This window comes from Vespula pensylvanica, chromosome 14, assembly GCF_014466175.1.
Source record: "Vespula pensylvanica isolate Volc-1 chromosome 14, ASM1446617v1, whole genome shotgun sequence".
NCBI lineage: Eukaryota > Metazoa > Arthropoda > Insecta > Hymenoptera > Vespidae > Vespula > Vespula pensylvanica.
In genome coordinates, this window is record NC_057698.1 from 3291126 (window position 1) to 3312661 (window position 21536).

The 21536-nt window shown below is 29.8% G+C and overlaps 4 protein-coding genes and 1 long non-coding RNA gene across 15 annotated transcripts in view; 3 read left to right on the forward strand and 2 right to left on the reverse strand.

Annotated features, from left to right (window-relative positions):
* The window catches only part of LOC122634171 (neuroligin-4, Y-linked-like), a 30253-nt gene extending 22457 nt beyond the window's left edge, over positions 1 to 7796 (forward strand). For all 6 annotated transcript variants that reach the window (XM_043822835.1, XM_043822836.1, XM_043822840.1 and 3 more), the window contains exons 5-9: positions 248 to 440; positions 1297 to 1741; positions 4939 to 5212; positions 5288 to 5434; positions 5614 to 7796. In XM_043822835.1, coding sequence (XP_043678770.1) covers positions 248 to 440; positions 1297 to 1741; positions 4939 to 5212; positions 5288 to 5434; positions 5614 to 6335 — 1781 coding nt within the window. In that variant the 3' untranslated portion in view covers positions 6336 to 7796. The remainder of the gene's footprint in view (positions 1 to 247; positions 441 to 1296; positions 1742 to 4938; positions 5213 to 5287; positions 5435 to 5613) is intronic.
* A 175-nt stretch (positions 7797 to 7971) lies between these two features.
* Positions 7972 to 11017, reverse strand: LOC122634175 (la protein homolog). Its single transcript, XM_043822849.1, has 7 exons — positions 10684 to 11017; positions 10096 to 10449; positions 9894 to 10036; positions 9734 to 9818; positions 9443 to 9673; positions 9219 to 9351; positions 7972 to 9007 (listed from the first exon to the last, which is right to left on the reverse strand). The coding sequence occupies exons 1-7, from the start codon at positions 10855 to 10857 to the stop codon at positions 8922 to 8924; spliced, it is 1206 nt and encodes a 401-aa protein (XP_043678784.1). The 5' UTR covers positions 10858 to 11017; the 3' UTR covers positions 7972 to 8921.
* Positions 11018 to 11741: 724 nt separating this feature from the next.
* Positions 11742 to 13788, forward strand: LOC122634178 (translationally-controlled tumor protein homolog). 2 transcript variants are annotated; one of them, XM_043822856.1, is made up of 5 exons: positions 11742 to 11901; positions 12291 to 12361; positions 12446 to 12633; positions 12721 to 12994; positions 13235 to 13788. In XM_043822856.1, the coding sequence occupies exons 1-4, from the start codon at positions 11874 to 11876 to the stop codon at positions 12950 to 12952; spliced, it is 519 nt and encodes a 172-aa protein (XP_043678791.1). In that variant the 5' UTR covers positions 11742 to 11873; the 3' UTR covers positions 12953 to 12994; positions 13235 to 13788. The 2 variants fall into 2 exon arrangements, with proteins under 2 accessions (XP_043678791.1, XP_043678790.1); XM_043822855.1 differs by having other exon boundaries at positions 12721 to 12990.
* A 674-nt stretch (positions 13789 to 14462) lies between these two features.
* The window catches only part of LOC122634174 (retinoic acid receptor RXR), a 51400-nt gene continuing 44326 nt past the window's right edge, over positions 14463 to 21536 (reverse strand). For 3 of the 5 annotated variants that reach the window (XM_043822848.1, XM_043822845.1, XM_043822844.1), the window contains exons 5-6: positions 20902 to 21227; positions 14463 to 20427 (exon numbers count right to left, since the gene is read on the reverse strand). In XM_043822848.1, the coding sequence (XP_043678783.1) occupies positions 20154 to 20427; positions 20902 to 21227 (600 nt within the window). In that variant the 3' untranslated portion in view covers positions 14463 to 20153. The remainder of the gene's footprint in view (positions 20428 to 20901; positions 21228 to 21536) is intronic. The other 2 variants (XR_006328319.1, XM_043822846.1) reach the window with 2 other exon arrangements.
* On the forward strand, positions 20334 to 21288 carry LOC122634180. Its single transcript, XR_006328321.1, has 2 exons — positions 20334 to 20446; positions 20876 to 21288. It is a non-coding gene; the product is annotated as an uncharacterized LOC122634180 (long non-coding RNA).

A 21536-nucleotide genomic window follows, 5' to 3' on the forward strand; every position in this document is an offset into this window, starting at 1 on the left:
ACATACATGTGTATATATATATATATATATATCGTATAACTCCAGTAAAGTACTGTTTTACAATTTGACAATATCTTTCGTGGCGTATAAAATTTATCCAAGAAGAGAAATTTTACGAATAATAAGTTCGAGGGGGTGTTGAAAAGAAAAACTTCAGTGCTCTCTACTCTCTCGCATATTGTTACTTATCCAACATGACGACATGACATATTTTATTCCTTGTATTTCTTCTTTTATTCTTTTTCAGGTCTCTTTCATCGCGTGGTATTGTCGAGTGGCTCGGCTTTGAGCCCATGGGCTTCCGTACACGATCCGAACGATCTAAGGATCAAAGTTGCTGAACAAATAGGTTGCCCTGTTGAGAACGATGAAGATATTGCTGATTGTCTTCGAGGAGTATCGTTGCAAGCTCTGATGACAGTCGAGCTTCCTGAGATCAGGTATAAAAAAGAAAATTAAATTTCTTTTCTCTTCTTTTTTTTTTTTTATTTATTTCTGTTTTTTCTTTTCTTTCTTTTTTGTTCTCTTTTTTTTTTTTTTTTTTTCTTTATTTTATCGCAAACGTTTCTATCAGATTTATCAGATTAATCGAATTGTTCGGATTAATGAAAAATAGTTTCAATCGTTCGAATGAATTGATTCATTGAATGAAGATATTTGTTAACTATTGAAACGTTCAAAAGGTATTTTTATATATCTTTGATTATATTATTTATTAATGTACGAGTATTTTATTCGATTGATTTTCTTATAAGCTAGAAATTTATTGACAATAAAACGGTATTCTAATTTATTAGAATCAATCAATACATATATGAAAAATAGTGAAATTAATAATTTAGATTGTAAGTGTATATACAAGTATATACATATTTATTAGATTGATTCGATAATAAAAAAAATATTGATTAGAATATGATCGTACTTATTAATCTATCAATACAAAACATTTATGCAAGATTATAAAACTAGGAATAATAGATAATAATATATCATATTTATTAAATTGATTTCGTAATTAAAAAATTATAATAAACCAACGCTTATTTATAAATCAATCAATTATTGTATACATATATTATGTACACATATATTCAAAATCCATAAATTTAATTACAAAAACCATAAATTTAAATTACAAAATTAACTTGTTTGTACGATACGTAAATAAGTACATTCTATTTCAATTCTAACAGATAAAAAGCATATGTAATGCTACGTAAAAGTATCATAATATATAAGTAATCAAAATTAATCAAAAAAATTCTCAGATATAATATTTTAATGATATTATAGATTCGTGCCCCGGATAGGACCGGGTTTGCCCGTGGACCAAAACAATCCTGATCCAGGTCTCGACATGGAAAGAGCCAGTGATGCCTTTATAAAGGTACCCTTGATCCTAGGAGTATCCAGTACAGAATCCAATCTCGACTTCAACGCGAATGATATTCAGTATGGCTTCGAGGAGGATCATAGAAATCGGATCTTACGTACCTTCATTCGTAATGCTTACGTTTATCATCTGAACGAGATCTTTTCGGCAGTCAGGAACGAATATACAGATTGGGACAAGCCAGTTCTACATCCTATTATAATACGTGATTCAACGATGGAAGCTCTTAGCGATGGTCACACAGTGGCACCACTTATGAGGATTGCATTTTATCATGCCAGAAGAGGAGCCAAGACTTATTTTTATCACTTCGATTATCAGACCAAGGACAGCGGTCATCTCAAGGTCCGTTTCGTCATTCCATCCTTTCTTTCTTCTTCCTTTATTTTACTTTCTTGCTTTTTCGATAAATTGATTTAAAAAGGAAGATTTGTTTTTTATCTTTTTCTTTTTTTTTTTTTTTTTTAAATATTTTGCTCCGACGAATATCACATGTAAATCATTTGTATTTATACAACGTCGGAATAATTCTTGGAAAAAGTGACGGACGGGATTTTTTTATATCAATACTTGTGTACCGCGAAGAATTTTTTGCAGAAAGTTAGAGGTTGGATTCTCCTTCGAAAGTTAAGTTTTTACATAAAATTCTCGAAGGTAGGGTAAAGGGTGAAGGAGGGAGGAAGAGAGGGATAAGAAAGATGAAGAGAGGAAGAGTTTAGTTTAAGAAACCTTTCGAATGAAGAAAAGAGAAAGTAAGAAAGTAAGGCAAAGCCAAAAGATAGTTAAAGAAAGAGAGAAAGAAAGAGAGAGAGAGAGAGAGAGAGAGAGAGAGAGAGAGAGAGAGAGAGAGAAGGACTGCTTAAGTCTGAGTTAACTCTATTAACTCGACTTGTCAAAGGTAGAAAAGGATAGATATAGAGATAGTTAGGGTACAAGTATAAGAGCAAGGGAGAGAGAAAGAGAGAGAGAAGGAGATAGTTAGATAGAGAAGCTTGCTTCTCAACGCAAACTTTAGCGGCCTTCTCAGTTAAGGTGTTAGATATTCGAAGCCTCTAGCTTACTTGCTGGCTCTATCATACTGTCTCTACATTTACCATCCCGTACAAGAACCATCCCTCTTATCCTCGATGTTTCACCAGCCACATTCACGGTAACTGCTAGCCATGATTTCAAGACGTAGACGCTGATTTAATAAGACGCTTGCTAGAAGTGAAAGATACTAGGAGGAGAACGATCACGTTTCTCTCATCCAAGATGCGTCATCCTATGATATGGGTATGATGATAACGAGAATGAGAAGAACCTTGACGAGGTCACAATGACGAAGATGAAGACGACGACGTCGACGATGATGATGATGATGATGATGATGATGACGATGACGTCAACAACACATGATGATGATGATGATGATGATGATGATGATAATGGTGATGATCATAAGGAATGAGGATAGACTGAAGACCGCGAAGACCTAAATTAATGTAGATCCTCTTCACCACGAATTTCCATTTAACCTTTGAAATTCCCTTTCCCTTCAAATATCGTCTCCAAAATTAGCTTGAATCTTCGTTAGTATATTATGTGTGTGTGTAAATACACGCACCTATATATAGGTGTCTGTGTACATACACATCTATATATAGATATTTGTATGTATATATATATATATATATATATCTTCTTCATTCATTATGTCTTTCGGATAGAACCATCTTCCAGATAATTCGTTTCATTTCCCACGATACGATTCTCTTCTCTCTTTCTCTCTCTCTCTCTTTCTATCTTTTGAGAATTGAATTCCGTACGATTTCGTCGAATCGATCGTTCTACTTCTAACACAGGGGTCATATATAAAACGAGGTAGGAAATTTAATCAACTTCCAAATGAGCCACGAACGAAGGATGATAACTTTGTATAGCTTGTGTTAGTATGTGTGTATGTATATATGTGTGCGCGCGTCTAGCATCCATTTCTCTCTCTCTCTCTCTCTCTCTCTGATTCTCTCTCTCTTTCTCTCTCTTTCTCTCTCTTTCTCTCTCTTTACCGAGAGAAAATTATTACGAAAATTCGAGCTCCCTCTTTTACCTTTGCTCGAGTCAAACCGGAACTCGTAGCTACTTCCGTATTACCTACAACCCCCTCCCCCACCCCCGGATAATTTAAACGAAGGTTGGCAAATTAAAGGCGGGTAGAATGAAAAAGGGAGAAAAATACAAGGAAGTGAAAACGAGCAGTCAAATTTTAAAATATTATTCTCGAACAAAAAAGAAAGAAAACAGAAAAAATAAATAAAGAAAAGAAAAAGGAAAAAAGAAAAAACGATAGAAAAGAAAACAATAGTGTACAAAAGTTTCTTCGAAAGAGAAAATAAATATCGTTGAATTTAGTGATTGCGTTGTATCGAAAGATTTGATTTGAAATTACAGAAATAGAGAAGACAGTGTTCTTCTTTGCTATTTATTTCATTTGAAAGCACGCGATCCGTTTAGTTAGAAAGGATCTTGAAAGATAACGTTGACGATACTTAAGGACTCTCCCCTTCGTCGTAGTATTACAGTGTCCTCTACTCTCTTATCCCTTTAAGAAACGACAACGATTAAACATAGATTAAGAGAGGATGCATTTTAAATGCGAATGCAAATACGCCTGCTTCGTTCTTTAGCAACTTTCACCAAAGCCATTTTCTTTCTTCGTTTTTCTACTTCTCTCTTTCTCTTTCTCTCTCTCTCTCTCTCTCTCTCTCTCTCTCTCTCATTATATATATATATATATATATATATATATATATATGTCTCTCTTTCTATAGTTACCTATATTATAGTCAACGTATTTACGTGCACTTGGAGATTAACTAGCGAAATGAGTCACCTTCTACCTCTTCTTCGCCTCCTTTTCTTAAGCAAAGAAAAAGATAGACAGAAAGGAGAGAGAGAAATGGAGAGATACTTTCTCTCCCGTTTTAACACAGAAAGTTTCATTAGCCCGAACGGGGTCGTAACGTTAAAGTCGTTCCTCTTCTCATTTATACGGCTAATTATAATGAGCAGCTACCCACGTTCTTACTTTGTATTTACATCGTAAATACTTGACAGATAGTCAAGAGAAAAGTCACTTTATATTTTGAATAACCCTTTACTTCGATATTTTCTTGAGAAAACTTGGTCATGAAATTGTTAGCATTTTTTATATTTCATTTATATAAATCTATAGAGAGAAAGTAAACGTATTATACACACACACACACACGCACACATATAATAAGTGTAATATCATTTATATACATATATACGAGTATATATATTATATATAATGAGATTATATCATTTATATAATTATGTGTATGTGTGCGTGTATCACATAATGAGTATGTAATTTATATGAAAATATGCATCTGGGAGAATATTGTATATATGTATATATATGTCTATGTATTATATATATATATATATATATATATATATATATATTAATACACACAGACATATATATACACTTATATGTGTAATTCTTAATTTATTCGTAGGATTTTATTTTTCAGCGTTTGGGTAGTGTACGTGGAGAGGACATTCCATATATTTTTGGATTACCATTGGTAGTAGGTGGTACTTTCTTCCCTCGTAATTATTCTCGACAAGATCAGGGTGTCGCCGAAGCCGTCCTCACGTTTTTCACGAATTTCGCAAAAACTGGAAACCCCAACGAGCCGCATAAAATCGAATCCGTTGATTATGGTACACCTAAAGAGAAAACACGTTTTCGAGGTCTAACGTGGGAACAATACGAGACTAGTACTCAAAAATATTTAACGATAGGTATTTAAACGATTGAAAAGAACTCGTTAATTTATTTTACAATAATATTAATATATTATCACCATGATTCTATAGCTTTGAAACCTAAGATGAAGAGTCATTATCGTGGTCACAAAATGGCTGTTTGGCTAAATCTTATTCCACAACTTCATAGACCAGGTGACGATGACGTTTCTATGAGACATCATCATTTTCGTGAAAGAGAAGAACACTATTATGCAGGTATATTCTTCAAATTATATCAACTATAAATCCAAATCTATTTGATTAATTACTTCTACTTCAACTATCCCATTCAATAACTAAATATATATTAATATTTCAATAGAAAAGAATAATAAATATCAATTTTATTCGTCAACGTTTCATCAAACAAATAATACTTTTTATTTATTTAACAGGTCCTGTTAGAGACGAATGGTATACGCCACTTCCTTTAACGGGCACAACAAAAAGTAGTGGAGGTTCTTCGACAACAGCTTGCAGTACGTCAACAGGTGACGAGACAGTAGGCGAAAATATAACACCAATATTAGAAGAATCCGAAGATGATGCTGAATTACTTCAAAGATTAGCCGCCTCTCGTCATTATTATAGTACAACAACCGCATTAGCTATCACTGTTGGTGTTGGATTGATTCTACTCATTTTAAACATGCTCATATTCGCTGGTATTTATTATCAACGTGATCGTGACAAAAAGAGAGCTGCTATGAATTGTGCATCGAATGGACAAGAATCTTTACCAATGACCACAAGACCTGTCGCGATAAAAGCTACAGAAAATACAAGTAGACCTAGTCAAGAGCCACCTCCATCTTACACGACTCTAGCCAGAAGTCCTTCCGTTCAAGAGCAGCAACAACAACAGCAACAGCAACAACAATCATCTCAAGGACAACAACAAGCAATGAACGAAGACGAACAAATGAAAGTAGACAACAAAACGGGACAACAGCATCAACAACAGCAACAGCAACAGCAACATGTTTCTGGTAACGCTGTTCATAAAGATCCTATACCACCAAAACCACCTGTCAGGACTACCAGTTCTCTCAGTACCACACCTGGTAATACGAATACCATTAAAAAACGAGTTCAGATACAAGAGATATCTGTATAGCATTAGGGGTTGCCGCCAGAGGGCGGCACCATCAAATCAAAGAGGGTGACTTTCGTCGACTGTGAGACTACAACTCAGTCTAGATTCTAAAAAAGAAAAAAAAATAATTACACACAAAAATCAAACTAACGTCGGATTAAAAACAAAAAAGAACAACTGGTATTGCCTTTTGAACACATGGACATCAATCAATCAATCAATCAATCAATCAATCAATTAATCAATCAATCATGATTATCTCTAGAAAAAAGATAATGAAAGGGAAGATCGTTTCGTATCTTTCAGGACTGTGTTCTAAGAGTGTTCTTCTTTCGTTAAGGATAACAAGGTGCAAGGATGAAAATCTGTATGTATGTATGTATGTATGTATGTACGTATGAATGAATTATGTAAGTATCTATGCATGCATGTACGTATGCATGAGAGAAAGAGAGAGAGAGAGAGAGAGAAATAGTTTTTGAAAATCAGTACCTTCGTCCGCGTACTATGCCATAAGGTGTACATTTTACATTGAAGTTTACTTCTAAACCAAAGAAAAAACAAAGAGAAAATGAAAAAAAAAAAAAAATAATAATAATAATAATAATGTGGAACTCAAGTGAAAAATTTGAGTGTTCTTTAACGTATGCACTTGTGTACTCTCTTGCGTGTTGCTATATACTTGGAAAAAAAAAAAAAAAGAAAACTCTTCGTAAGAGTTAAGAAATAAGTAAATATACGCAACGGGAACACGACTATACATTATTCATTATTCAACGTAAATAACTTGCATTTCCCTGTCTCTACGAGTATCGATGCATATACGACAAAAAACAGTGAACGTATGTACTTCTCGAAAGAAAATGAACAAAAGAAAAGGAAAGAAACAAGGTAAAGAAAATAGTGCTGTGTTTAAAGAAAGAAAGAAAGAAAAAAGAAGAAACGGCAGAAAATTATTTTCTTTCGTCTAGAAATCGTATAAATTATATATATATATATATATATATAAATTTATAGATTTCTTCTCCACGACCAACTAAAAGTTGAATTCGTAATGAAAATTCGTGTGTTGATAGGAACCTTCGAAAATATTGAAATAAAATCGACTGTATTATATTTCACTCGAGAAATCGTAGTAGCGTTTGCAACTTCGAAAAAATCCATATCTCTTTTGGACAAAAAAGAAAAAGAAAAAGAAAAAAAGAAAAAAAAAAAAGAAAAACAGGAAAAAAAGAACAAATATTACGATTCTTAGAGTAATGAAGAAAAAGAGAGGAGACATGCTCGATCGTTTAAATAATAAAAAGATATGATCAACATGACACGAGTCAAGATTCGTGAGATGTTTTTTCTTTTTTACATAAGTTCGATTTCTTAGAGAGAAGAAAATATAAATAAATATTTGTTCGTGTGTACGATAATAAATCTAAACTCTCGATAATTAGATCTCGTCAAAATAAAAAAAATAAATAAATAAATAAAAAGTCCTTTTCATTTGTGAAAGGACACTTGTAACACTTCTTCGCAGACAAGAAACTATGATTAAGGCCGTAATCGTGTAATTATATTACTCTTGTAATTAGCATAAAACTTATACGAAGAAGGAGAAAAGAAAAACAAGGAAAAAAAAAAAAAGGAAAAGAGAAAAATCGTCTAATCGTGTCGACTTTGATAATTTTCAACTACGCTCTCGCGTAAACATTTTTTCAAGCATTATTCGCAAACAAATCCCCATGGTTCGCAATACATACGTTAACAATTGTTTGCGATCGTACGTAAAAAGGAAAAAAGGAAATAATAATAATAATAAAAAAAAAAAAAAAGGAATATCAAGCACGTAAAATAATAAACAAAAATAAATAAAATAAAACGACAGTGAAATTTAACTAGCGACTTAGCTCGAACGATTTGTAAATTTCACTGTAAAACAATAAACACTTATTTATAAATACTCGTCGGTACGATATATTCCTATGTATATTATTTGCATTATAACCTACTATGATTACCAATTGCAATATTATCGTGAAATCTTTTGAATCGAGTGAATTATCTGAGAATAAGAAAATAAAACGATCGTTGAATTTTCATTTACCGATATACAATGAAAAATACAGAAAGGCGCAGGAAGCTGAGACAGTACTAAAATCTATAAAAAAATATTACTAATATAATTTTACAATATCTTGTCAGGAACATCATTACAAACTTTATTTAACGGTTTATCGTATATCATAAAATACTACTACAGTCCTAATTATTACGAACTTCGATAACCATAGAAAAATAATCGTATTTAAAGGTACTGTATATAATAGGTCATTTGTTTATTTTCTTTTATCCGGATCTTATATAATTTAATTTTTTTTTTTTTATTATATAACAGACCCTTCGATTATCCGGAAAAAAAAATTAAATCTCAAAGTAATAAAAAAAAATGTCTAGCATTTCTAAATCTCTTAACACATATATACAAAGCTTCCTCCGCTTTGTACATGTATAAATTGTTACATTAATATGAATTGTATTATACATAGCAGGTCAACCATGATGAAAAAATTTTCATCGATCAACTTTATCTCGCACCTTAAATAATTTCTATAATAACTACTCAACGGCAGCAGTTTTTGCTGGTTCATGATCTGCAGGAGAAGTCGCAGGCCTTTTCCTTCCTCCCTTGTGTCCTGTGCGGTCTGAAATAATAGTATTTAAACATGAATATCAATGATTACAAGGCAGAAAGAAAAACTTGGTTTTAATTTAAGAAAATTTCAGTAATTCGAATAATTTCAACTCAGCGAAATCCTATAGATTTCTCAGTATTAGCATGGCTAGTCATCATTATATGGTTTTATACGTGTTAAGTAACAATAATTACTTATGTTTAAAGAACAGTCCTCTTACTTTTTTTATTCTCATTTCTGCTCTTATGACGTTGCCTGAGGTTAGAAATATATTTCTTAACTTCGTCGAGGTACTTTTGTTCTTCTTCATTTTCCAAAACCCGACATGTAACTTCCGTTTCCTCGATCAAGATCTTTCAATAGAAATATACATATAATTTAATACAACTTTATATTCCCTATTTATATTCGATGTCACAATTAAAATGGTGTATCAATATTTACCTTGTTTTCTGATAATTTTTCCAAGATAGTTTTTGCTGCATTCTCTTCTTGGAAACGAATCCAGGCTTCTTTGTCACCTGACTCGAAATGAATATAAGCGATAGGAATTTCAAATTCTTCGAAACGTGTTCTAATTATATCTCTTGTACAATCGTCGGGCATTCCTTTCATGTGTATTATAGCACCCTTTGGTAAATTTACATTATCTGCTACCTTAGAATCTTTCGATGCCTAAAAATACATTACTACTTTAATACTTTTATTTTTATATATATATATGTATATACTTACAGCTTCTGTTTTTTTATTTCTTGCTTCTTGTATACGCTGTTTTCTTTCTTCCTTTTCACTAGCTCGTTCTACATTATAATCAGCCCTAATCGATAGACAAGAAAATACTTTAAACTTGCAATGATTTTGTATAACAAAGTTATATCATGGTTATACTTACGCCCACTTCCTTATTAATTCTGTTTCATTGTATTTAACAGATTCTCTTGCCATGAAAGTTTTAGCATCATCTAACGTTTTAAATTGTAGATAAATAGAACCTTTAAAGTGTAACGTCTTATCCTTATCCAAATATTTTCTCATCTAAAAAATTAACATTTCTTAGATACTATTAAAAATATATAGAATATAGAAATACTTACAACAATGTTTTCATATGGTTCATATTGCTTGAAATAAGTCTTTAATTTTTGAATATTTATATCTTCTAATGGAAATCCTTTCATATAAACTGTTTTGGCTTCCTGCGCCTTTCTATACTCTTCGTTATATGTAGGTAAAGGAAATTTTGGCGAACGTCTTATTTTCTTCTTATCCTCAGATATTTCGATTAATTCGCTTGATTCGAGAGATTTTACAATTATATCACAATCTGTAGTCATCGTAGCCAACATATTGAAATTGAGCATAACTGATAAAGGTATCCATCCTTCGTCTAGTTTTATTTGTTCCGTAAGGAACTTGTCTCTCTGCATATTTACATTTCCAAAATAAAACTGTAATAAAGGAATGAACGAATGTGAATATTAATAAAATAAAATTCTACCAATATACATACATATATATATATATATATATATATATATATATACATATATATATGTATGATATGCACATGTATATACAGTAGAAATATTGTATTAATTCTTTATCCATACTGTGAGAAAAAAAGAAAGAAAAAACAATTTATAAATGAAATATCCTAAATATGTATTATTAAAAATATTTACTTCTATTTGGTCCTTAATCTGTTCTAATAATTCTTCAGTAGGTTCCGAAGATTCTTTCGTTTCTTCCGTTTTTGTATCGTCCTTTGCATTTTCTACCGGCTTATCCTTTTTAACCTCTTCAGTAACAGACTCATCCTTTTTCTCCGTATTATATTCTTCTTGACCATTAGCCATTATTTTATATTTCAAATATAATATTTTCAAATAGAAGAAACTCGTTTATGTTACAATTCTAAAATTATATGGATTTTATTTGAAACAAACAAGAATTAGAAAAACGAATTCACACACCTGCGATGTTTCTTCGTCAGAGTTTAAAAGCGGAAGTGATCTCAAAGCCATTGCTATATCCTGCTTTAGAACGTAAGAGTCATACAAATTCTCCCTCTCATCTTAAAAGGAATTAACTTCCGTTCTTTTTAAATCTCGAAATTGATTGGTCGTATAACCAATCTTTTTTCTTTTCAATATATTTCCTTGAAAAAAAAAAAAAAAAGAAAAAAAGATAAAAAGAAAGAAAAAAAATTAAAAAAGAAAAACAATACATTTTTCATTTTTATAATAAATGAAAAACAAATGACGAGAAAATTTAAATAACGCGCCCATATTATTTTTCCATATAAGAACGCAATATTTCGAATGATCGAAACGTGATTGGCTGTTGAAAATTTCGTGAATTGAAAAGTTACATTTAGATTTTTTTAAACGTTGTAACAAAAAGAAATATATTAAAACTTAGAAATATTTTAAAATTTCAACATTGAATTCAACAATTGAATTATAATTTTAACAAAATCATTGTTTGCGTGTATTGATCCGAGGATTGAATAATGAATTATGAATGAAAATTAATAATGATAAGGCAATATAAATTTGTTTATTATTTTTTTTTAATACTTCGTATATAATTGTTTCGACGTTTTCGCATTTTTAAAGAATTCTTTTTTATGTATAGAGATATATTTATGTATTTATACGTTACGAATTTTTGACAATTAAATTATAACTCGGTTAAAACATCTCATTAGCCGGATGTGAAGAAGAGGCAGCACACGTGTATATATATACTAGAAAGTTGGTAGTTGACCACAGTTCATCTACTTGTCCTCTTCTCCCTTCCGGTTTGTTCTTTGAGGTGGCTGTGTCTTGTTTAGTTTTAGCTGCAAATTAATCTTTCTCCATCTTCCAAAATGAGAATCTACAAAGATATTTTTACTGGTAAATTTGCATATTCTTATCTAAAATAAATATTATCTATATATATTTTTTTAATTCAATTAATCGTATTTACGTTTTAACATACGTTAATACAGGATGGAACAATGACAGTTATATATGTCTTGCAACAATATTATGTGCTTCTAATAATTTCGAATATTTATATTAGACATTGTTAGGACATTGTTGTAAAGTAGATTTATTAATTACCATAGAAAGTTCGAACGTATCTATGTTCTTTTTTGTTATAATCGAATGTAAATGTACATAACCTCTTTGTATCTGCAACGAATCGTTGGATTTTAAAGATTGATTCTATTTTAAAAGTAGTGTATGTGTTTGTAACTTGTGGAACATTTATAAAAATAACGAGAATTCTTGTATTCTAGGTGATGAGATGTTCTCAGATACATATAAGATCAAACTTATAGACGATGTTTTATATGAAGTATATGGCAAGGTAAAGTTAAAACTTTTATTTGAATCTTAGAATATTATTTTTATAGAAAGTGCATTATTAACATTTTCTGTTTAATGTATTCAGCTAGTAACCAGAAAGTCTGGAGATATAGAAATTGCTGGCTTCAATCCATCTGCTGAAGAAGCAGAAGAGTGTACAGATGAAGCTGTTGAATCTGGTGTTGATATTGTATTGAATCATCGTCTCCAGGAAACATTTGCTTTTGGAGATAAAAAATCTTATACTTTGTATCTTAAAGATTACATGAAAAAGTAAGTGATAGATAGCATTGTATATTTGTATATAAAGTTTTTTTATTTTCTTTTAGAAATTAATTATTTTGTATTTTTTAATATTAGATTAGTAGCAAAGTTAGAAGAAAAATCACCAGATCAAGTTGAAGTTTTTAAAACGAATATGAATAAAGTTATGAAAGACATATTAGGACGATTCAAGGAGTTACAATTTTTTACTGGTGAATCCATGGACATAGATGGTCTTGTTGGTATAATGGAATATCGAGAAATTGATGGTGAATCTGTGCCTGTAATGATGTTCTTTAAACATGGACTTGATGAGGAAAAATTCTAAATAATTATTAGATATTCAACAAATTGTGGTAAAATTTTGTAAGTACTTATATAATATATAATAGTATTAAATGTGTTCATATTTTTTTCTTACGTATACATGAGCTCTTTCATGTTTTACGCCGTACGAGTGTACAACGCTGCACTTCATGTTAGAACAAAGTGGGTAATTAAATTCCCGCTACAACATTATTACGTTGAAGCGTCTATTTATACCACACACAATCTATTTCGATATGTTATTTCTTGATATCGTCTAAATAAAATGAATTTTTGTTTTCAGATAAACTGGAACTAAGACTGCACACAAATTAACAAAAAAGAAATATATATATATAAACTGTGAGATTTAGTTACAGATATGTACTGAAAGATATTACTTCCAAGGACAACATTTAACAGTGCAGTTGAATTATTTCTTCTATAATGTAAAATATGTATTCACAGGAAAACCAGTTGTATATAATCTACAACAGGAATGTAGATGAGAAAAGTGAAAATTAATTTCTATGATAATTTTTTGAATAATTTGTGACAAATTTAAAAGGATCTCCTTTTTTTTATTTGGTGCTCTGTCCAATGGTTTTATTTATTTATATATATATGTGTGTGTGTATATATATACACACATATATATATAAAAAATGAAAAAAAAAAAAAAAGAAATATGGAAGATGGGGAAAGAACTTGCAGCGATAACAAAAGTCACAGCGCATATTATAATGCCTATAATTATTGTTAATATCAATAATATCTACAATTGATAATTATTCTTGATCCATACTCAACATAATGTCCATCATGAATAAAAGAGAAAAAGAATGTTTTCCATAATAATTACCTTTAATTACTTACCACGGATTTTTTGACATCTTCGATTAAAAAGAAAATAGACCAATGAAGTACTTAATAATTCACCCATTCCACACAGATCTAATTTTTTTTACTACGTATTTCTATAAGATTCATTATGTAATCGTGTTGTATTAAGTTTATAAAACTAACGAGATCTCATTCTATTTTTTTTTTTTCTATTTTTTTCTTTCTATTTTTTTTTTTTAAATTTGATTCAATGATCTGGTATAATTTAAAAGTTTTTTTTTTTTTTTTATATACAACTAACTCTTTTTTTTTACTAATCAAAAAACATAAGTTTTAATATTTTCATCAATAAAGAAATATGCTTGGACACTGTGCATGCATGAAAATTTATTGTATTAACGAAAAGCAACAATGATTGTCATTATTATGGAAAAGTTATAGAGCAATTCAAGATGAAATGTTAATAAACATCATTCAAAACATGAGAAACGTGGTAGAAGATATCTGAGAATTAATCTCTAACATATTGTTAGTAACTTACATACATATTCATATCTATATACATATATATTTACCTTGACGTTTATTTAATAAATTTATTAGAATTCAAAATACAAAAACAAAGGTTAGAACAAATTATAATATCATAAAAGTAAAAACAAGGAATGGAGAAAAACTGGATAAAAGCGTTTGCTTCATAAAAATATTTTATTTAGATAAATCAGAATAGACGATCTATTTCTTGATGCAAGATCATACACAATATTTCTTTGCTTAGGGATTGTTAATATTTTTTCATACTGTTTTACAAATACATACACAATATCACCTTTTCGTGTCCCTCGTGTTTTAAATGTTACAATCTCAACTTTGTTTGTTTATTATTTCCATTTTCATATTACATTACATTTTATACTCTCATTATTACACACACAGGTCAATATATTACTCTTACTTTTTATAAAACAGTTGCTGTCCCATCTTGCCAAACGCGTTATATTTTTTTATATTATTTTTCTCTTTTATTTTTTCATGCCATTATTTCTTTCTCTCTCTCTCTCTCTCTCTCTCTCTCAAAAAGTATGTTGTATTTCACGTTTATAAAAGCGTATCATAGTTTCCAATATTATTCTTACAGATAGTTAAACATTTTTAATCTACAACGGATACGTACGTATGTGTTGCGATTTGTTAATTATTTAATCGCTCAAGATTTATTTATTTATTTATGTTTTTTTTTTTCAAGCTTTTTTAATGGTGTGGATGATGGGCTAGGAATTATACAAACAAACACACATTTATACGAAAGTACAGGAGGCATGTGTGTACGTGTGTATATATGTGAGCGATGACTTTTAGTTTCTCTCTCTCTCTCTCTCTCTCTCTCTCTCTCTCTCTCTCTCTCTCTCTCTCTCTCTCTCTCTCTTTCTTTTTAATCTTCCATAATACATATATACCACGCATATAATTATGACATGCACATACACACGCATACGCGTACATGCCTTTTACTGCTAACTATAGAACAAAATACTGAAATTCCGTTATTAAAATTATAATAAAATAATTAGATATTTTAAGAGGTTTATACGTTAAGGTGTATTTCTTACACGTATATAAAATTAATAAAAACGAGATGTTTTTTAAGATAAACAGGCAGGTAATAATAATAATATAATAGTAATAATAATAATAGTAATAATAATAATAAAATAGGCATTGAATCGAACGGTGCAGCAATTTATCACGGGATTGGACACTGATTAATTGGTATCCGTAATTATCTAAAGCTGCTTATAATAATCGTTTGCAGGATGGAATGTTATATCAGAGAGCTGCCTACCCGTTTTAGATTAATTTATGGAATTTTAGAGAATATAATTATTATTATTTTTTTCTATTAATCTTTTTTTTTTTAGTCGTTTTCTTCGTTTTTTCTCGTTTGAAAAATGTCGTCATCAATTTCGTAAAAACAAATCTTATCCAACTGCTTCACAGTGTATAATTTACAATAAAATGGCATAGTAAATTAGTTAATACTTATATTTTTTTCTTTTATTTATTTATTTCTTTTCTTTTTGTTGTTGTTTCTTTAGATTGTAGAAAGATTGATTGAGGTCTATTTGACTAATGCAAATACTCCAAAAAATATTAATCGTAGTGGCAGTTCGTATATATGTTAATTTGTCTAAAATTAGCAGTTTTAAGAATATATAAATTATAAGACATGTCCGCAGAAAGTATAGAGTTTTCTGGTTTCTAAATTAGCTTTGCAAAGGTACAGCATTCAATAGGACATTTCTTAGTGTGAGAGTCAGATATCTCTATATATTCAGAAAGATTAAACATTGTATTATCATTAATCTTATTTGTACTGATTTACATAGAATGGGTGCGAGGAAAATTTTCAATAACAAGGAAAGAAAATCATGTATCGTACGCATGCTAGAAATCATGCTAGATTTTCTCCACTATATTAACGTGGACACGAGTTAGTTTTCTTTTATCGAATGGCCAATATTTCTTTTAACCATGCAGGATGAAGTAATAAGATGCAATCACAAAGATTATAAGTACAAAGATGAAAATGCCACTGTACAGAAACTTTGCTACGCACCCCATTCTATTACTCTACGCAGAGAAAGACTTATTTCAACGTAAATTAGCAAGCACGCGTAAAGGTTAGTAGATCATTTTTATATATAGTAACAAATATACCACTTAAATATTACCTCACAAAATTGTTGTAATATTAAAGAAAATGGCAACAGTATTTCGAGCGATCTATCACAGCATAAAATCTCTAAAATTGGGATGATAAAATAATTAATAAATCTTTCTCTATGTAGAACATCATTATTATGTAAAATATCTCTAAATACAAATTTTCAGTATTGTACCATTTCTAACTATTTCAAAAACGTGGCAAAAGCATCAAGATTTACACCAAAGACAATCATACTTTTTCTCCTTCGTCTAAGAATAATTCTTGATGGATTAATTCTTTTGTTACATGTTCAATATAGTTTCTAATGAATTTGCTCAAAATCTTTCCGGTGATCTTTATCTTACCTTAGTAATGTTGAATCGTATAATGTTAAGTTAATTTTCTTTCATCATTAACTTTAATACTCTACCGATCACTACTGAAATTTGTATATCATTTGCGAAAGAGTTCGGTTTATATATTCATATATTCATATATATATGTATGTATAGATTTTTGTTTTTAACATTTATAGATTTATATGAAACTTCATTCACAGGTAGCATTCGCGCCCTCGAACCCTAAGTGATCTCTTACTTTTTACTTTGAGGAGCTTGAAGAGGTGTACGCAAAATGCGTCCGTTGGGAGGTAATTCTGGTCAGTGCTTTCAGTTTCAACGATCGAGCAGAATTAACAATCGAGAAAGGAAAGGGTAAGAATAGCGCGACAATCTTTAAATTTATCAAACTAATCGCTCTCATAGATAGTGAAACGTCGATAGCATTGTATTATTATGTATCGCGGTTTAATTAAAATCACAGAAATCAGGTAAAAACAACAATTTCTGTTATCCGTCTTCTATACAGGCTATTCTGCATTATCATGAATACTCATAACTGGCACAGCAGGCATCTGAAATGAACCGTAACTCCAGCTTGTTATGAAAAAAATGGAGAATTTAATATCGTGTTTCTTTTGATGGTAGGCATAACATTAAAAACTCTCATCAAGTAGATAACAATAACCAACAACTAACAATCGTAGGCATTCACGCAAAAATAGAAATATGTTTAATAATATATAATAATATTATCATAATTTATATTATCGAAGTGTGTAAGTATGATCCTTTGCCTATGAATACTACAGTACTAGAGTAAACAGTGTCAATGACTAGAGCTGAAAGATGTCCAAATGTATATAATCAAAAAAAAAAAAAGAGAAAAGAGATAGTTTACAGTATGTGAATCAAAGAAATTATTTAACGTTAATTAAATGCTAATATAATACGAATTTTTTAATTAAAACCATTTGATAAACTTTCACGAGTTTAAAAGAAAAGGCTATTTGCATAATATACTTTAATATTCTTTTTTAAATGATCCATGTACCATCTATATTCAATCATTGAATTCATCTTCCGCTATCATCAAGATAATATTAAATAATTCATTATTTAATTCATAAGATCTTTTAATTGACCTAAATTCTTAAAGGTCCTTCAGCTCAAATCATATCTCACAGAGTTCTGTAAATTGCTAACAACGAGAGTAGGGTTTTGCCTTAGTTACGTTCTATAGTAATTTCTACATTTCCAGGTTGAAAGAATAAATCAGTTATTTGACAAGGTATCTTCGCAAAGATTTTCAAAGCTTATACACTTTAATTTCATTTCATATTGCCGATTAAAAAAGTTCAATACTCAAAGAATCTTATTGTTGCTGATTAAACAATAAGATATCTTTCGTTCTCTATTCTTGTAAATATAGTTTTGTTTACATGTTATCGGACATAGAAGACAGAGTTACATTGAGAAAACGTGGTTTGTTCTTTTTTTTTTCTTTTTCTTTTTGTTGTCCATATCATTATCATCATGCCATTTACGAGTTAAACTTTTCAACAAAATAATCTATCGACTTTATCATCTTATTAAGAATCCCTAACCCCTTGAAAACGGATACTCCTTTGTCACAGTTTTTTTTTTTTTTTCTTTTTCTTTAATATTTTATTACAGACAACGTACGCTGTATAAAATAAAAAAAGTGAAATGAAATAAAATAAAATAAAAAAAAAAAGGAAAAAAAAAAAGAGATCTACTAGATAATAATCAGTAATGTATAATTATTGGTAAGTTCGTCTCTTCTTTATACCCTAAAATACAAAACAATAAATTATAATCTACACGTGCGACGACACGTGTTCTCAGCTGTGTGTTGTGTATATTATATATATATATATATAAATTATATATATATATATATATATATATATATATATATATATATACATATACACGCGCAATATAGTGGCTCTTTAAAAAATTAGCGATTCGAATCGAGGCAGAGTTGGAATGTATGAATATTCGTATAGTAATACATATGTAAACTGCATCCTTAATAATAAAAACGAGGAGACACACATATGGTTTTCGTTAAGTTGTTGAAACGAATTAGTTAAATAAATAAATTCTCAAATTGATGCGATTACGAATCGGCATGATTAAATTAAATACGTTCTACCAACAATAGGTACATGATTAAAATAATATAATAATAATAGTAATATTAATAAAAAATAAAATAATTATATTAATAATAATAATAATAATAATAATAAAATAATAATATTAATAATAATAATAATAATAATAAAATAATAATAATAATAATAATAATAATAATAATAATAATAAAATAGGCAGTAAAGATATAGATGCAGTTACATACTCCGTACGATATTACACGACGTGGAAAACTTGTAATCGGTGTTCTCCTTAAAAGAGGAAGAAAAAAGAAACATTTCAACGTAGTATACAATGTTAACAATCTCGTAGTTATTATAAATAATTATAATAAGGGAAACAAATTTAAAAAAAGAAAAAAAAGAACTGTAGACAAACGAGGGATACGAAGTCACCAAAATCAATGTCTACCTCGTCGTATACTTTTTCCGACACGCTCTCGATACGAATCGAATTGAGAAAAAAAAAAAAAAAAGAAAACAGAAAAAGAATCGATGATCCCTTCGACGATGAAGAGAATTCTCGCAATTTGTTATTTATAAGTGTTCTCTAAACGAAGATACATAAATAATAAAAAGACGATGAGAGAAATGAAAATAAAAAAAAAAAAAAAAGAAAAAAAGAAAATAAAAAAGAAGAAGAAGAAAAAGAAAGAAAGAAGTAAGTAATCCACTTGGCTCGACTCGTGAATATCGCAGATATTTTTACGAAAAACGAAAGAACGGAGAGTTAAAAAAATAAAAAAAAGAAAAGAGAGAAAATTAAAAAAAAAAATAATAATAAATAAATAAAAAGAAAAGAGAAGAAAAGATCGTAAATTCTCTACTTTAATATTCTTCAATGTGTTGTTGTTGTAGTTGTTGTTATTATTATTATTATTGTTGTTGTTGTTGTTGTTGTTGTTGTTGTTTTTATAATGGTGTTGTCGTATAGCTCTGTTTTCTCGCTAATTTGTTTTTCTTTTTCTTTTTTTATCCCCCGTAGCTTTACATCTCTTTACCACGAGTTATCCTCCCCTCTCTTTCTCTCTCTCTCTCTCTCTCTCTCTCTCTTTCTCTTTCTCTCTCTCTTTCTTTCTCTCTATCTATCTATCTCTATTTCTCTCTTGTTCAGAGATCGGTGTGCCCCAGAATGCGGCACACCCTTTGTTCCTAAGGATCCGAGGGTGACTCCAGCATCTCCATTAGGAAATCATCGATCGGTACATCACCGATCAGCTTGTAGAAGAAGAGATGTTCGAGACATTTGAGGCCGATCGAACGAATGGACGGTAGGCGAAGCAATAGCTTAGCGAATCTTCCTGGATCGTTCGGACAAGATACACGGGTATATTCTTCTAAAGCTGCATAGATCTTCTCACGTAGAAGACTGACCTCTTGGATGGATTTTAAACCTCGTACGTCAGGGTTGAAGAGGATTATTGATCTATAGGGATTAATACGAAGTAGAATTTCATTAATTAAAAAAAAATATATATATATGTGTGTATATATATAGTAGGATGAATAGTTTGTTTTTAATATGTTATTAGTAATAACATATTCTATAGTAATATACATATATATATATATTATATTATATATAACAATAATAAACAATAATAATTATATTGTTTATTATTGTTATATAGTTAAAGTATAGTTATATATTAATATATAATAGTTAAAGTAAGTTATATATTAGTAGTATACTATTATAAATAACTATAATATTATTGTAACATTGTTAATGTTTTTGTTATAAATTATTTTATACTTAATATATATATATATATTTTTTTTTTATCTATATGATATAAAGTAGAATTGAATGAATGAAATAAAGTTATGTTTCTAATTGAATATTTTATTCTTTTTTTTTTTTTTCGTTTTAGATAGATCGAGATTTTAATTGACTGACCTGAGACAACCTAATTCAGTTTTGTCCATCTCCATTTCTCGCATCTTAGCTACAAGTTCGGATAGCACGTGTTCAAATATCGTCCCTACACCAGCCTGTTGCGCCGAATTACGGTTGACGGTAATGCCAGTGGCCAAAACGATACCGTCCTTGACATTGATGGAACGATGAGAAAAGGATGCTATCAGCAACTCGTTCCAACCAGCCCTGAGTAATAGTACCTGATCCTCCAACGGCAACGAGGTAAAATGCGGGATGTGCTTGGCCCATGCCACCAGCTGGAACAGCTGTTTGTTCGTGGCGTTGCGAATGTGCGATATTGCATTCTGTGTATCACACGGGATAGCAGATTAATCGAGAGGAGGAGAGAAAAAAATAAAAAGAGAGGGAGAGAGAGAAAGATAGAAAGAGAAAGAGAGAAAGAGGAAGGGAAAGAGAAAGGAGATAGATAGATAGATAGATAGATAGATAGATAGATAGGTAAAAAGATAGATCATTTATTAATACTGGCTAAGCCCGTGAGACACTATTATATATAATAGTAAAAGGATCTTAATAACAAATGTCAATCTATTGATCTTAGAAAAATGATAGATGAATAGAGCGTGCAAGTGTTCTGAGATGATAAAAAAAAA

Excerpts from the sequence above, each read along its gene's own strand:
- LOC122634175 (XM_043822849.1), bottom strand. The coding sequence starts at position 10,857 with ATGGCTAATGGTCAAGAAGAATATAATACGGAGAAAAAGGATGAGTCT. Across the intron at positions 10,450-10,683 it reads AGATTAAGGACCAAATAGAA|TTTTATTTTGGAAATGTAAA; the intron begins GTAAATATTTTT and ends CCTTTATTACAG. Across the intron at positions 9,352-9,442 it reads AAAAATTATCAGAAAACAAG|ATCTTGATCGAGGAAACGGA; the intron begins GTAAATATTGAT and ends TTCTATTGAAAG.
- LOC122634178 (XM_043822856.1), top strand. The coding sequence starts at position 11,874 with ATGAGAATCTACAAAGATATTTTTACTG. Across the intron at positions 11,902-12,290 it reads CTACAAAGATATTTTTACTG|GTGATGAGATGTTCTCAGAT; the intron begins GTAAATTTGCAT and ends CTTGTATTCTAG. Across the intron at positions 12,362-12,445 it reads TATATGAAGTATATGGCAAG|CTAGTAACCAGAAAGTCTGG; the intron begins GTAAAGTTAAAA and ends TAATGTATTCAG.